General features: G+C 43.7%; 1 protein-coding gene across 4 annotated transcripts in view; it reads right to left on the bottom strand.

The window, feature by feature from the left end:
* Positions 1–16,394, bottom strand: part of LOC147884317 (plant/protein (DUF810)) — a 219,391-nt gene that overhangs the window by 598 nt on the left and 202,399 nt on the right. For all 4 annotated transcript variants that reach the window (XR_015543641.1, XM_087398323.1, XM_087398321.1 and 1 more), the window contains exons 22-25: positions 13,070–13,176; positions 769–846; positions 427–522; positions 145–240 (exon numbers count right to left, since the gene is read on the bottom strand). Coding sequence is in view for 3 of the 4 variants with exons in the window: in XM_087398323.1 (XP_087254449.1) it covers positions 145–240; positions 427–522; positions 769–846; positions 13,070–13,176 (377 nt within the window). In the remaining variant the exon portion in view is untranslated. The remainder of the gene's footprint in view (positions 1–144; positions 241–426; positions 523–768; positions 847–13,069; positions 13,177–16,394) is intronic.

The raw sequence follows: 16,394 nt of genomic DNA, 5'->3' as shown, positions 1-16,394 counted from the left end.
CACTCCGTACACCCTTGTTGAAATGTCTAACCACACACGATTAATGGTTCAACATCTCAAAGAAAAGAAAAAGAGCAGCAGAATCCAGATTACAAACTGTTGCGACTTTTCTTATGAATATATGGGTCGCCTTCAGGAACCTACATCTAAAGTGTACAGTTTTATGATTTGTTGAGCAGGGACTGCTGTATTTTCCACAACTCCTCTTGTAAGGCCCTCTCCATCCGCCATGAAAAACTCCTGAAAATTGAACCAAAATCACATATGATGAAATATAGTTCTCCTCACATGAGCACACTATTTTTCAGTAGTAATACTTCATAAAATAGAATTCTCGTCCTATGAAACATCAGGATAGTGTAGCTTTATTATACAATATCTTTCAAGAGATCGCCTTCTTACCACAAGCTGAAAATCTGGACTTACCTTCAAGATCTTCATATCATCCTCTAGCATGCCTGCATCAGCTTGTGAAAAAAATCGACTAGGGCCTCCATCTAACAAAACGCGCACCATGCCGTCCTATAAAAGAAAAAGTTGGGTGAGTCATTTTTTGGGGCCTAATAGCTATGAATCCAAGAGATCCATTGATCTTACATGTTTTCTTCAAAACCTTCTAGAGAAAGCAACAATTTTGTGAGAGCCCAACATTCTCGGTCATAATCACAATGATAAAAAATGTTCCCGTAGCTTGCATACTTCCTTTAAATTAAGTGGATACTTAAACAAAGAACGACAAAAATCACGAAAGTACACAAAAGAACATACCAGAGATGCGTGAAGAAGTCCCAAAACAACCCGATCTCTTAATGATTCCACAATCACCTCACATATTTGTCCTAGAACCTGCAGCTCACAAGTTAAAGTGCTTTTTTACACAGTATTACTGCAACAAATTCTGGCAATATCAGCATTGTAGGTAGCTGCAAATTCAGTTCTGATATAAATAATAATAATAAAAAAAAGTTCTCATAGTTAACACACAGAAGCATAGAATAACATGGATCAGCAAACATCAACAGACTACATGCTTCATTTCTGACAGAAATAAAATCGCTCACTTGTAAGCAGCAAAATTCACATTAAATTGTGTTATCTAGTCTATGGCACTAGTGGCAGAGGGAGACTGGTAGGCTCCATCAGTCCTTCTCATCTATCATGAGCAAAACCAGGTCATATAGGAGGATCTCCTGCAGCTCCACACATATAGGACCTGGTTAGCGCCCCACAAGCTTTCAGCTTCGACTGACCTGAGGATCTCAATGGGTCAGTTTCAAGCATCCTTGCACCACCTGCGTATTTAGTTAGGACACACTAGAGGCATTCACCGTGAGGGATGGCCTTGCAAGAGGTTGAGTTAAAGGAGCACTTTGCCTTTGGATAAACCGTGTACTGTGAGATCCGAGAATGACACCATTTCCAATTCAAGGATGGATCACTCTTAGCTTTTTAGGTCCACCCGAATTAGAGATGTGTGGTGACTTTCCTACACGAGACCCAATGACATGAAGATTGACTACTTGAAGTGCGGAGATGAGATCAAGAGGTCTTGATGGAGCCTAGCCAGAGGATCATCACTGATTTCTTCTACTAGGATGACACAAACCAGCAATCATGGAAGAGAGACACAGCCGAGACCTGGAGAGTATGACACAATAGACCCACCAACATGTTGAGACACACATGAAGACCGGAGCTATCCCGCCTTATCTCTGACTCCGGAAAGATAGACAATGGGATTGAAAGTGGCAACGAGCTGCATACAAGGCATGAATGTAGGTCATGGGTAGACTATCCAAGCCGACCACCAGCAGCTCCCTATTATGATTTCATCCCTAAATGACAACCTCACCAAAGCCATTGTCCATGGAAATTATTTCCGATATCCTCCATTGCCCAATTGCCACGGTCCCCTAGACTGTATAGAGAAGTTCACACATAGGTGGACACATGACTGACTCGCTCCTCTGTAGTGACCTTCCATGACCCGATATGATTTGCTACATGCATCCTCTGTAGAGACATTGCAATCTATCTCGATACCTGCTCTCTCTCATTTTTCTATGGCCTTAGATATTAGTCTCGAGTGTGGAAGCTTACCCTAGTGGCTCGACCCCTTGTATCCAATTTTCTTTAGTCTCATAGAGCCCTCGTATCCGATTTTCACCTTGTATCCGATTTTCTTTACGAGGAATATCACCCCCCCCTCTCTCTCATCAGACCACGGTAGTCAGCGAGGCCAAGATCTAGAGCTAGGGACACGATAGACTCGACAGCAAGTTGAGGCACAGATCATACTTTGAAATCCTCCCTCCATGTACACTCGATCAGGGGCACAGCCGAAGGGGATTACAATGGTTCTTGTCAGACATAGGGCATTTGCCAAGAGACCACAATGGACCACTCACACAAACCATTGTCACAGCCTCATTCATTGCAGACCCCCCCTGAGCCACGAGACCAGATTGCTCATGTATTTAATCTGATGTGAATTGATTATGTCGTATTCATTGTAGGTGATGATGCCCGATTAGAGGCTCCACCCTTTCAGCTCATTGTATCAGGTTTTTTTCAATCTCATAGACCCTTTGGCCTTTCGAAGACTTTCAAGAATCTCTCTCTCTCTCTCTCTCTCTCTCTCTCTCTCTCTCTCTCACAACTGTAGGATCGTTAGATGATAGAGAGAGAGCAAGGTGCAAAGAGTCGATAGAGTTTGCCATCACGTCAACAAGAGTTGTTAAGAAAAGAAAGAGTATAAAGTACTTGTACCTAGACCTAGGACTAAGTGTCCTAGGTGTCACATAGGACTTAGTGTCCTATGTGGCCTAAAAGGCACTAAAACTATAAGTGCATATATTTATGCCTACAAGACACATGCCATGGCCTATAGGGCATCACTAGAACCACCAGAAGATGGCCTACAAACCCCCCTCCATGGGATGGGCTGAAGTATTCTGGAAACGTCTCAGAATACCTAGTATTTTCTGGTCATGGTGGCACATGTTCATCCAAAAGGATATAGCCACCTATGAATGTACAAGGAATGTCAGATCATGTAACAAAGGGAACCAAGTGTAAAGCCTGCCAAAAGACTTCGAACTTGGGACGAGGAAGTGCCTTTGCAAACATATCTGCTATGTTGTCCTCTGTGGGAAGATAGGACAACTCTATGTCTCCAACTGACAACCGCTCCCGAACATAATGATAGTGAACTTCAATATGCTTGGCACGCGCATCAAACACTGGGTTACGCGCAATGGCCAAAGCACTCTGGCTGTCAGTGTACACAATAGTGGAGGATGTCTGGCGAATACCAAGATCTGTAAGTAACTGTCGAAGCCAAACACACTCTACTGTAGCAGTGAAAGCTGCCCTGTACTCAGCCTCACAGCTAGATGTGGCAACTCTTGGTTGCTTCTTGCTAAGCCAAGAGATACATGAATTGCCAAGCAAAAAACAATTGCTGGTATGTGACACTCTGGTGTCGGAACATCCTGCCCAGTCACTATCTGCGTAAGCATGCATGGTAAGTGAACCCTGATCACCATAGAAGAGGGCTAAATCCTGAGTGCCTCTGAGATATCCTGATTGCATTGTCATCATGAAGATCATAAACTAGGCATATGTAGCCATCAAAAATCACTCTGAAACGTGAGGTGGCAATTTCTGAAATTGAAATCAAGTTGACTTCAATTCCAGGCACAAAAAGAACATTTGTCAAAGTGACAGGATGGCTTGAAATGGATGTGAGCTGCACATCTCCAATTCCTTCTACAGCATAGGAAGCATTATTAGCACATGTGACAGTCCCCCCTCGAGGTGCATCAGCTAAAGAATGAAATAACTGTCTGCAAGATATGACGTGCTTGGAAGCACCACTATCAAAATACCAAGACTGAGCATCATTAGCAGTAAAGAGTGCATCAGCTTTGGAGGGATGAAATGAGCAATGGACAGCCCATGCGCAATCATCTTGAAGAGCATGTGCATGTGAAGCCTCTGCTGGCTCATGGGATCCAAAAACATGTGAGGCATTAACTGTCAATCCCGCTTTCTTTTTCTCCGAAGCAATGCGCTTCCTGCATTCTGAAATGTCATGTCCAGGCTTACGACAATAGTTGCATCTTTTCTTCTTTGACTTATCTGCTGTATTTTTAGATGCATGGGAGGAATTGCAGCTGTTATGCGCAGATTTAGGCTTGCCCATAGGCTTGGAGACCTTGCCTCTTCCTGTCTGCTGTGAAGCAAATGCATGATTAGGAATAATGGCATGTCTATTAGCACGACTTTGCTCTTCCTGCAAAAGCAAAGTAACTAGCTGATCAAAAGAATAGTGGTCTGGATTACCCATGGCCACTAATCGAAGGGTTGTAGCAAACCCTTGATATGTATCTGGCAGTCCATTCAGTGTGGTACTGACAAGCTGTGAATTTGGCACCACCTCATCAATGTTGGCAAGTTGTTCCATGAGGTCCTTGACCTTTGTCAGGTATGCATTCATAGAGTCACCTTCATTCATACTGACTTCTTGTAATTGCCTTCTCAAATATGCAACACGTGCCTCATTGCGAATATGATAAAGACAAGCCAATTGTCCCAAGCATCCTTTGCTGTCCTGCAAGACCGGATGTGTGGAATAATGATTCTCTTGCATGATAAAGCAATACATGAATGTGCATTTGCATCTCTTGCATCCCATCTTCACTGTTCCTGAGTTAGAAGAGTAGCAGCAGGAGTGCTAGAAGACGAGGCATCAGGAGGAGTTACCCCCTGCAGAGGGACCAGCAGTAGAGGCAACCACTGTAGCATTGGCTGGCCTCAGATCAACCCCAGAAACAATATTCCACAAATGCTTTGCAACAAGAATGTTTCATGAGATAAGACCACATCAGATAGTTGGTGCCATCCAACTTATCATCTTGATGAAGAACGCCAAATAGATCTTGATTGTTCCCAGCCATAGCAAATGTGATACCCTAAAAGAGACCTAAAAACCCAAAAGCCTCAAGGCTATCACTGCAAAGAACTGGCTGTCCAAAAATGACAGCAAATATCTGCAAATTTCCAACCCAAATCAAAGGGCATAAGCATGAGCTTATGCTTATGCTCATGCATGAGCATGAGCTTATGCTTAAGATTCCGCATAAGCTCATAGGTACCACACAGTACGGTGTACGAAAAAGTACAGAGTCACAGTATGTCTACTGTATGACGATGCAGATACGTACGGAAGTACGGCGTATGTACATTGCCACGTGACATGGTCCCCCTTGGATATGGTGTATATGAGCATTTTATCTCGTGAGCTGCCCAACCCCCTTAGATATGCTGTAGACCTCGCCCATGCCTCATACACTTTTGTACCAATGGTCCAAGCTGCTGTTGCAAGATCTTTCCCCGCGACTCGTTCTACAACAGACCCCCCAAATGGAAAGATGAGCCAGAATCCATGATTTGATGATGAGTGCCGAGAGAAGATCTCACCTCATACGTAAGCGGGCTGAAAGCAAAAGGAGAGGTGTAGAGCAAGCCACAAACTTGTGGAATAGAAGAGATAAGAAAACCTACAAGAGGTGAAGGTTTTGTCTAAGTGACAAGTCCTAAACCTATCCACTAACCGTAGTTAGGGATCCTAACTATGGTTAGGGGAGAAAAACTCCAATGAGGGAAAAGTGCCCTAACTCACTTATTGACTATACATTGGTCAATGCCATGAATTATGGTGATAATTGCAACACCTCCTGCAGTGCCAATGTGATAATGTACAAGGAAAAGATCAATCACCAAAAGAAGACAAGTTTAGGGCATTGCGAAATGCCTCAAACTTCTCATGTGGAAGTGCTTTGGTGAAGATGTCTGCAACATTGTCATGTGTGGAGACATAGATCATACTGATCTCCCCTGCATGCAACTTCTCTCTGACATAGTGATAATGAACCTCATTATCAACCTCAATGTGCTTCGTGTGAGCATGAAACACATGATTCATTGCAACTACTATAGCACTTTGACTAGTACTGAGAATTGGAGAAGGACCCTCCAATGATAGGTGGAGATCAACAAATAAGCGGCATAGCCACACACACTCAACTGTTGCTGTGAAAGCTGCCTTGTACTCAGCTTCACATGAGAAAGTAGCCACAATAGATTGTTTCTTACTTAGCCAAGAAATGCAAGCATGTCCCAAAAGAACAACTATCACTTGTGGACTGCCCAGTGTCATAATCTCCAGCCCAATCTGAGTCACTGTAAGCGTGCATTTGCAAGTCACCCCCCCTAGGAAACATCAAGCCATAAGACTTTGTGCCTTGCCAGTAACGGAAGATGTGTTTTACTGCTTGCCAATGTGTTGTCTTTGGGTTGTACAAACTGAATATCGGGCCGTGTATTGCACAAATAAATGAGGCATCCAACAACCTGGTAGTAGAGTGTGGCATCTACTGATTCACTTGCATCATACATAGTAAGCTTCAGCCCTGGCTCCATGGGAGGGCTGTAGACTTGCAATCTTGTATGTTGAACTGATCCAAGAGCTTTTGCACATACTTGGATTGAGACATAATAATGCCACGTCTCTCTTGTATAAATTGGATCCCCAAATAAAAACGTAACATGCCATGTCAAATGTAGCTTTCAAGTCAGCTTTGAAATCTGCAATTTTTTCTTCATGTGACCCTGTGAGTACCATGTCATCTACATAAAGAATGATGACCAAAATATCCCCCCCATCCTTCTTGATGTAGAGGGTACTTTCAGTTGGACTACTATGAAGCCCCTTGCTGATCAGAAAGGCATCAATCTTGGAGTACCATGCACGTGGGGCTTGTTTCAACCCATACAAAGCTTTATTCAGCTTGCAAACTTTATGTGCATTATCCAAAATTTCAACGCATTTGGTGCCTATGGCATTCTTACTTGGTGGCAAATCCACAAGATTCTAAGTCTGATATTTCTCAATGCACTGCAACGCATCTTGCATGGCATTCATCCAATGCACATTGTCCTTAGCTTCTTCAAAAGTATCAAGCATTTGGTAGCTATGGCATTCTTCCCTAGTGGCAAATCTACAAGATTCCAGGTCTGATTTTTCTCAATGGACTGCAACTCATCTTGCATGGTATTCATCCAATGCACATTGTCCTTAGCTTCTTCAAAAGTATCATGCTCTTCCTCATCAAGAAGAGTACTTGCATAAGCTGATTCAACAGAAAGAGCCTTGCCTTCGTGCCTTGCTGCACTACGAGTTCTGCCAGGCAAAGGAGCATGAAGCTTACTCTCCTTGAGAGTTTGAAGCAATCAATTGGGAACATATTGAGCTGCATGTATTTTTGTAATCCCTTGCCTGACGGCATCTTCCACTGCCTATGGAGGAACTAAATCAGCCGGTAGCTGAATCGGGGGATGTCGAAAATGAGGAGCTTGCTGTAAATTCTGATTTTAAGCAAGGATGTCAGAAGCGGAACCCAAAGCAATAAGTATTAACCCCTCAAAAACATCATCTGATGTAGAAGAAGCTAGCACATTAAATTCAGCTTGTGTATGTGCTGAATTTTCTGCAAAAATTACATCTTTGCTGACAAAAATTTTGCATGAAGATTCTATTCTCCCCCTAGTGGTTGGACATGGTATCATTTCCCTCCAAAGCTCAGTGGGCTATTCTTTTGATTGGGGGACGTAAGGTTGGTCTTGTCAACCTGTATGCCCCTAATAATCGGGGGGACAGTGTCCTTTTTCCGAAGGAACAACTCTCTTCGGCACCCATTGCAGATTCATCGGTTATTGGAGGAAACTTCAACATGGTGGCGTTGCCTTCAGACAAGAAAGGGAGTAGAGAAGAAGGGATTCACTCTTTGGAACCATGTTGCCTTCAGACAAGAAAGGGAGTAGAGAAGAAGGGATTCACTCTTTGGAGAGTGCAACTTGGGATACCTTCCTGTTTCAGTTTAGTGGTAGTGATGTTTGGTTGGTTAATGCCTTTCACACTCCATCCTAGTCACTCCAACTCTCATGGTTGAACAAGAGACCTTAGATGCCCATTCATGCACGCATTGACATATTTTATGTTGACGATTGGGCTTTGGATAGAGGTGGCTCAGTATGCATTGCTCGCGGGGTTTCTACTTCAAACCACTTTCTAGTGGTTTTGATGATTTTCGAGCCTCAAACGAGAGGTCGTTTTGCTAGTATCAGGACCCTAGATGCCTTCTATATAAAGCAGGACCTCAGTGAGGCAATTTTGCAAATTTGGCGCCTCATATGCAGGATGGGGTGCCATCCCCTTTACATGTAGCATTGCCATCCCCAGGGGGTCTGGCGGCTGCGGCACAGCCCTGTAGCAGCAACCCTTTCTCGTATTACTGACTTCTATCACTTGGTCGCGAGTACCACAAGGCTCAGACAGGAGATTCATCTTTGCCAATAGTTGACATCCTATAGAGGGAAGAGTAGAAACAGCCTACAGCTGCTTGGATTCACGAGCGCCTTGCTGCTGCAGCAAGGGCTCATCAACAAACATTGTTAGATCAAAGAGCAGGTAGAGTCAATAAGCATTTCTTCTCTACTCATGGCCCGATACGTAGTAGAGAGAGTGTCTTACAACTTATTGACTTTGATGGGGTATTACAAACAGATTTGGATGCGGTCAAGTGTATAGCTACTGATTTTCATGCCTCCCTTCCTGCAGCAAATCATGATATACCTGCCAAAGATGATGCTAGGTCTCATATTTGGCAACATATTCCACTATTGGTGAAACCAGATATGACAATCTTGCTAGATGCACCTTTGAAATTCAGGACTGCACTTCTTGCTCTCCATAAGGGCAAGTGCTCGAGTTAAGGTGGGCTTTCACCATCCTTTTTCATTGCTCGTTGGGATGAGATTGGGATCACATTATCTCAGCCTTGTAGCGTGTTTGAGACTCTGGTACTATGCCTGATTCACTTAAAGAGGGTCTCATCCATCTCATTCCATAGGGGGGTTGCTGAATGTCACAATGGAGGCCTATCACTCTTTTGGACACCTTATACAAAATTCTGGCAAAAGCAATTAGTCTACGTTTGCAGTCCGTTCTCCCGGATCTAATTCATGACACACATACAAGCTTTGTGCATGGTAGGAGCATTTTTTATAATATATTCTCCTTTTGGAAGGCTTCACATTGGGCTGTGCATAGCGGCCAGAAGCTAGCCATTCAACTCTTGGAATTTCATTGGAGGGGTGTCCTCTTCATTTAGATCAGCCCATAGGCAGGTGCTTATCAGAGGAATCAGGGGAGAGAGATTTCACATTTCTAAATCAGTCCACCCTCTTGCTCCTTTTCTTTTTTCTGTTTGTGGCGGAAGCTATGAGCATCTTCCTTAGATCTGTAGCTGATATTTGTGGGTTGAGACTTCCCTAGAGACATAATAAAGAACTCCTAGATTGTGAGTTGGCGATCATACTACTGTTTTTTCAAGCGCCACTCCTCAGATTCTCATTTCTTTCAAGGCAGCCTTGGATTTGTTTTGTACTGCAGTTAGTGCACACATCATTTGGATTAGTGTGAGGACACTTCAGATTTGGGGGGATGATTTTGGATTTACTTAGATTCAAAGGGGTGCTACCGTCAGATATTTATAATGCCTAGTTGGTATGGTATCTCTTCTTCACATCAATTTGCTCCCATGTTGGAGAACAACAGGAGGAAACTTTTTTTCGAGTTCAGCCAAACTGGACTTGGCTTCCAAGGTGGTGGTTGTCAACCAACTTCTATTGGCCACAGCTTGGTATGTTTGCTCTTGTTGGTGCAACTCTAGGGATTGAATTACGCAGCTCAAGAGACCCATAAGGAACTATTTATGGAATGGGCTAGATGGCACCTCAGACACTATAGCAAGGGTGGCTTGGGAGACCTTGATCCTTCCCACATGGGACGGGGGTCTCGATATCATAGCCCCAGACTTGCCCTACTTTGCAAGTTTATGGTAAGGTGGCTTATGCCTGGGCAAGAGCTGTAGAAGGACTTTTTTATTGGATGCATACAATCTTATACCCCTTCTTCGGGTGGAGACTGGGAAGGCAGCACGAGATGGATTTACCACCTCAGAGGAAGCGCATGGAGGATTCAACAAATGGATGCAACAAATGGATGCAGCCCTACCCCACGATTGGGTGGATACAGATGACAAGCCAGTTGTTTGTTCTACGTGGATGGGGTCTTTCTCAAGGACCGTCATCCCTCTTCAGGTTAAAGCCTTTCAAGGAGCACACGAGGATGCCTTGGTCTTTGATGTTCAGTCAGATGGCAGGCTGTCTAGATCTTCATATGATATTCTCTTAAGCTTACCCTTTCATCCTGACAGGATCGTACGGTTTGTGGAGCATGGCAAGGATTCAGAGTGGCACCTAGAGCTAAACCCTCGTCTTACTCTCTTGGCATCTTGGAGGATTTGGCTATATGGAGGGGTCCCCATCAAGTTTTTATAGTGGGAACCAAAAGAGTCTCCCTTTCTTTTGTTATACTATAAGTAATGCCATGAAGTTTTAGACCAGTTCTAGAGGCTGGAGGCCCTCTAGAACCCCTCATTGGGAGAACTTTCATGTTTCTGCCAACCTGCAAAGAGTCCTTTGAAGGAGACTCTGGAATCCCTTAGGAATAGAAAAATCGCTCTTTTCTATGGCTGTCTATTCATGGAGGGATTGCTGTAAACTTGTGGAGGTCTAGGTTCGGACTTGTCCTCGCTACTGCAGGTCTACTGCGGAGTCTATTCATCATTGTTTATGGGACGTAAACAGGCGAGGATTATTTGGAAGGGGATTGCTAGGATCTTTAGACTTTTGCTTCTTCCCATTTGCACATGACCTGGGGTTCAATGGCTTGGTTCTGCCTTTTGGGTCCTTGGGTCTTCTTTGAGAGGCAAGACTCTTCTTGGGCTATTTTGGTTTGACGACACATAGTTGAGTACTTTGTTCATGCCCTATATGATGTATTTCTGCTCTGAGCTAGCTCTTGTGGGTTTCTTTCATACTTAATATATGTCTTTTTCATGAAAAAAAAAACTTGGATGCCCGGTCCCTCCAAATCTCACGGGATGAGATCGACTTATCGTATGGTTGGATCTACTCCAGCTCTACACATCACATACTTTTTTTTTTTGCGGGGGGGTTAGAATTCCCCAGTTCCACCGCGACCATTTCCTGAGAGTATCTAAGGATGGGATCATTATCAGAGCTCAGTATTTAGAGGATAGAAAGGTCTCATGCACTAAGGATTGCCATCACACACATGCAAGTCTCGTCCCGCTAGCTACGAATCGAGGCAGGGAGAGCCACATGCACGCCTAGGGAGAGGAGCATATGCAGCTACACATTGCTAGAGGTAGAGACAGAGGAGCATTTCCTATGTACTTGCCGAATATACTATGAGATCCAAGGACGGCACCACTCTCTCTTTCAAGAGGGACATAGTTTTGGGCCACTCTCCCAACTAATCTGGTTTCATGAACAGATCTGCGTTGGCCTTTAATTGATGGAGATGCGGTGATACAAAGAGACTTTACTACAACAAATTAGGCAGCATGAAGTGGCAATGCCACGGGAAGCTGGCCGTGCACAGAGACACGTCATAGATTTCTATGCCTTTGAGTCACCAAGCCTAGGACATAATGGAGTATAGGAGGAGATAGCTGACATGCGGACAGCATGGATCAACGGGAAGAGAGGACACGGAGTGGTGGGGCCAGGGATACAGAGACCACACACGATGCAAAGGCTGACTAGAGCAAGCACGATGGAGGTCTAGCACATCCCAGCTCTACTCAGAGGGGACTATCTGAGCCAAGGCGTCACTCCTACCGATCACGGAGACCACGCCCCCAACCACAGCGAGAGACGACCACACACACAAATACAAGACATTTTCACAGCCCATAGGAGAGCCACCATGGCACCTGGCTATGCATTTTGAGTACTAGTTTTTAAGTTTTGAGTTTTGAGATTTCACACCATAGCACTCAACAAGGGCCTTAGCGAGTTGTTTGCTTCAGCCCACAATTGCTTGTATGAGCTACCCGTGGATTGTACTTTTACCTCATATGCCTGTGAGGCGTCCTGAAGACGGTAATAGATGTGTGTGTGTGTGTGTGTGTGTGTGTGTGTGTGTGTGTGTGTGTGTGTGTAGGTGAGGTGTGTTCAAACTTTCTTTTGGGTCACATTGATGTCAAAGTAAAGGGTTGCCCTTATGTTTCTCAAGCTTTCTGATTGGAAGCACATTCTCTCCCATCTGAAATGCAAAGGCAGGGTTACTCTTGCAAGCAACTCGCTCAAGGCTGAGAGCATTTATTGGGATTTGCAAAAGATTGAAACAGTGTATCTTGACATAGATTGCAATTCAAAAGAGGAATGCAGTTATCAAGTCTTCAAGAACAAAGATTCTCAAACAAACCAACAAGCTGAAAGGCATTAGGGTTTGGATATCTGAAGAGTTCACTCCGACTCAGCTCAAACAAAGAGAAAATAAACTTACCAAAGTGAAGGAAGCAAGCAAATGGGCAGTTTATCGAGATGGGTAGGCACTCATTCGAGACTTCAAACCTAGACCCAAAGACTCTTAGTCTTAAACTGATTTTATTCAAACCGATTTCAGGGTAGTATTTGGAATGTAATAGTTATGCTATAATAATTTTGAGCTGAGATGCCATGTGCACTGCTCGAATCTATCCAGAGGTTGCAAGTCTTTTTGACATTTTGCACTTTGTCCCATAGGCCCGCAAGGCCTCCCAAGGACATTCATCTCTCTCTCTCTCTCTCTCTCTCACAATGCAATCCTTGTATGTTATGCCCACTTGTGGTTAATGGCACAACAAAGTACATGCTTCCACTCAGCCAAACCTATTTCCGACATACAAACATTCAAGATTTACTTATGCTAAAGCAGGTCACATACCAGAAATCCAGTTTGCTTGCAAACCCTTTGCTACACAAGTAAGGGTGCAAGGGGTAGGTAGGGGATATGGATAGTAAGACAAGCTTTCAATGTTGTTGATTACCAGAACAGATTGCTAGTAGATAGTACACGAAAAATACTTACAGCATCGAGACTTCCAATTATCTGGTCAATGCGTGCTTCAGACACTCCACCCTTGTACAGTCCGTCGATAAAAGGCTCCCTCAGATCCCAGAATATGACTTTCACACCTGCAGTTTCAAAACATATCTATCAGTAAAAAAATTCAATCCTTAGCACCATCCATATGGTACTGCACCCGATCAAATTGCCTAATAGAAAGAAAAGATGAACAAAAGGCCACATTCTTATCAAAACGACATGTGATTGCTGACACTAAGACAATAACAGGGGCTAATGTGCTAACCTAACAAATCCGCCTCCATGGTATGGGTGAATTAATCTGGAAACATCTCAGAGATACCGGGAACATGTAACAAATAAAATCTTGGGCCGAGGCAGCACCTTGTTGAAGATATCTGTCAAATTGTCTTGTGTCGGAACATAAGACAAGTGAATATCTCCTGCTGACAGTTGATACTATGTGAGACTCTAGTGTCATAGCATCCAGCCCGGTCATTGTCTGTGAAAGCATGCAGGGCAAGTGAAGAATGGTGGCCATAGAGAAGGACCAAACCTTGAGTGCCTTCAAGTATCGAAAGACACGCTTCATAGCCTTGTTAGAAACATGGTGGAGAGAGAGAGAAAGAGAGAGAGAGTTTATTAAAGTCTTCGCAAGACCGATGGGTCTATGAGACTGTGAAAAACTTGATACAATGAGCTATGGTAGTGGAGCTACTATACGAGCATCCACACCAATGCAAAATGCAAAAAATGCAAAATGGCAGTACTAAGTCCTAAGTACAACATAGTCATGTCTGAAAGGGAGTGAAGGGGGAAGAAGAGCAAGAGAGTGAGAGTGAGAGAGAGAGACACTCAAGTGCGGGTGTGAAAAATGATGAGCCACACCACAAACTCACTTGTGTTTTATTAGGATTAGGTTTACACTATGACTGTATTAAGACAGTCATAGGTGTCCTATCTTTTAATGAAGGGTTGGCAATGTGCCTTTACCCCAACAACCTCCCACCTAAAGGCCAATGTGCCTAAAGGGGAGAAAAGAATAAAAATTACAGCAATATACAGTTACTGTATACAAGACCATAAAGTAAGAATGGTCTCATCCTAATCCCATGATGTGGCGGCAATGTGCAAACCGCTCTGTAGGCAAGCTCTTAGTGAGCAAATCTGCAGGATTATCATCAGTATGCACTTTCACAAGCTCAAGTCGCTTGTCTTCCAGTACCTCCCTGATGAAATGATATTTCACTTCTATGTGCTTGGTCTTCTGATGAAAGACCGGATTCTTTGCCAACATGATAGCACTCTGACTATCACAATGCAAAACTGGCATATCTCCTGTAATGCCCAAATCTCCCACCAGCCGAGTAAGCCATATTGCTTCCTTGCAGGCCTCAGTGGCTGCAACATATTCAGCTTCTGTGGTTGACAGTGCAACGCATTTCTGCAACTGAGACACCCATGATATAGCACCTCCTGCAAATGTGAAAATATAACCGGTAGTAGACTTCCGGTTATCTGCATTCCCTGCATAGTCTGAATCTGTAAAACCATGCACCAATGCATCTTGCCTACCATAGCATATGCACAAGTCTTTGGTACCCTTGAGATACCTCAAGACACCTTTCATTGCTTCCCAATGCCGCTTGCCTGGATTTGCCATATACCTGCTGATGACTCCCACCGCAAAAGCAATATCTGGACGAGTGGCAACCATGGCATACATCAAAGAACCAACTGCAGATGCATACGGAACCTTGGCCATTTCAGCCTTATCATAATCTGATTTGGGGCTGTCCTTACTGCTGAGTTTTAAATGTAGAGGCAACGGGGTACTAATAGACTTCCCCCCCTCCATTTTAAACCTTTCTGTGACAGGAACAAAAGTCCCTTGGACCTGTCACGAGTAATCCGCATGCCAAGAATATGATTTGCATCACCCAAGTCTTTCATGTCAAAAGACTTATGCAGTTGTTTCTTCAAAGCACTAATCTCATGCTGAGATTTACTGGCAATAAGCATGTCATCCACATATAGAATGAGTAGCATCAGACTGCCATCCTTTGCCCGTTTGGTGTACAAGCAATGATCGGTCTCACACCTATGATACCCTTGGGACTGCATGAAGGCATCAAACTTCTTGTACCATTCCCTTGGCGCCTGCTTGAGTCCATACAAGCTCCTCTTGAGCTTACACACAAGCTGCTCTTTCCCTTTAACAGCATATCCCTCTGGCTGACTCATATAGATCTCATCATGGAGATCTCCGTGAAGAAAAGCTGTCTTCACATCCATCTGACATAAATCCATGTCGTCATGAGCAACAAGAGCTAACACTGCTCTCAAAGTAGTCATCTTGACTACAGGAGAAAAAATCTCATCAAAGTCAATGCCCTTCTCCTGCTTAAATCCCTTGGCAACCAATCTGGCCTTATACCTTGGTAAAGCATTTGAATCCACTTTGACTTTGTAAACCCACTTGCATGGCAAAACTTTTCTGCCTGCAGGTAACTGCACCAAGTCCCATGTATCATTCTGAAGTAGGGAGTCCATTTCAGACTGCATGGCTTTCTCCCACTTCTTTTTCTCCGTTCTTCCCATAGCTTCCTTAAAGCTGGAAGGCTCACCACAATCTCTCAGCATGATAAAATCAGCCACATTATTGGCTCCTGGAACAAACCTGGCAGGAGGCCGTTGTACACGAGAGCTCCTCCTAACAAAATGTTCCGGATTAGGCTGCTGTCCAGCCTGTTCTTCATGCATGACAGGTGGCTGTACCACCATATCTGGCTGTGCTACAGCTCCATCTACTGGCATATCCAGTGGTGCATCATTGGCAAAATTATCTGGCTGATTTTCAGCCGGTCATCTGAGCCAAGATCATAATATTTTAATGGTAAGGAAACAACCATTTTTAATGGCATTATAAAAAGAAATCGTACTATTCTAATAGTATAATTTCCTATTGTTCTTATAGTTTGATTTTGGCTCAATGCTTATCTGAGCCTATGGTCCTGACATTCTTACAATTGTTTGATGCAAGCTAATGTGAGGCAGAGAAGTTGTATTGTCATGATTGCTCCCATGTAGAGCCAGTGTTTTACCGGTAGCTATAATTGTCTAAATGAACTTCAACCCTTCACAATTTTAGAGATGTCACGAAGCTATCCAAGAATAGACATCAGTCCATTTCAAGGATGTTTCAAGCTACAAACTGAATCTTGAATATATGAGCCTACAAACTCGACCATTCCATTTGGGTCATCATTTGCTTGGGTGTAGTCATTTTTGGTGAGGTTCAAGGAATTTTTTGTATATAGTTATCTTG

Source organism: Dipteris shenzhenensis, chromosome 27 (assembly GCF_047967505.1).
Source record: "Dipteris shenzhenensis isolate YYH24624 ecotype China chromosome 27, Dip_SZ_1.0, whole genome shotgun sequence".
In the NCBI taxonomy this organism is placed as follows: domain Eukaryota; kingdom Viridiplantae; phylum Streptophyta; class Polypodiopsida; order Gleicheniales; family Dipteridaceae; genus Dipteris; species Dipteris shenzhenensis.
Note: the sequence above shows the minus strand (reverse complement) of the source record. Positions and strands in the feature narration are given on the sequence as shown.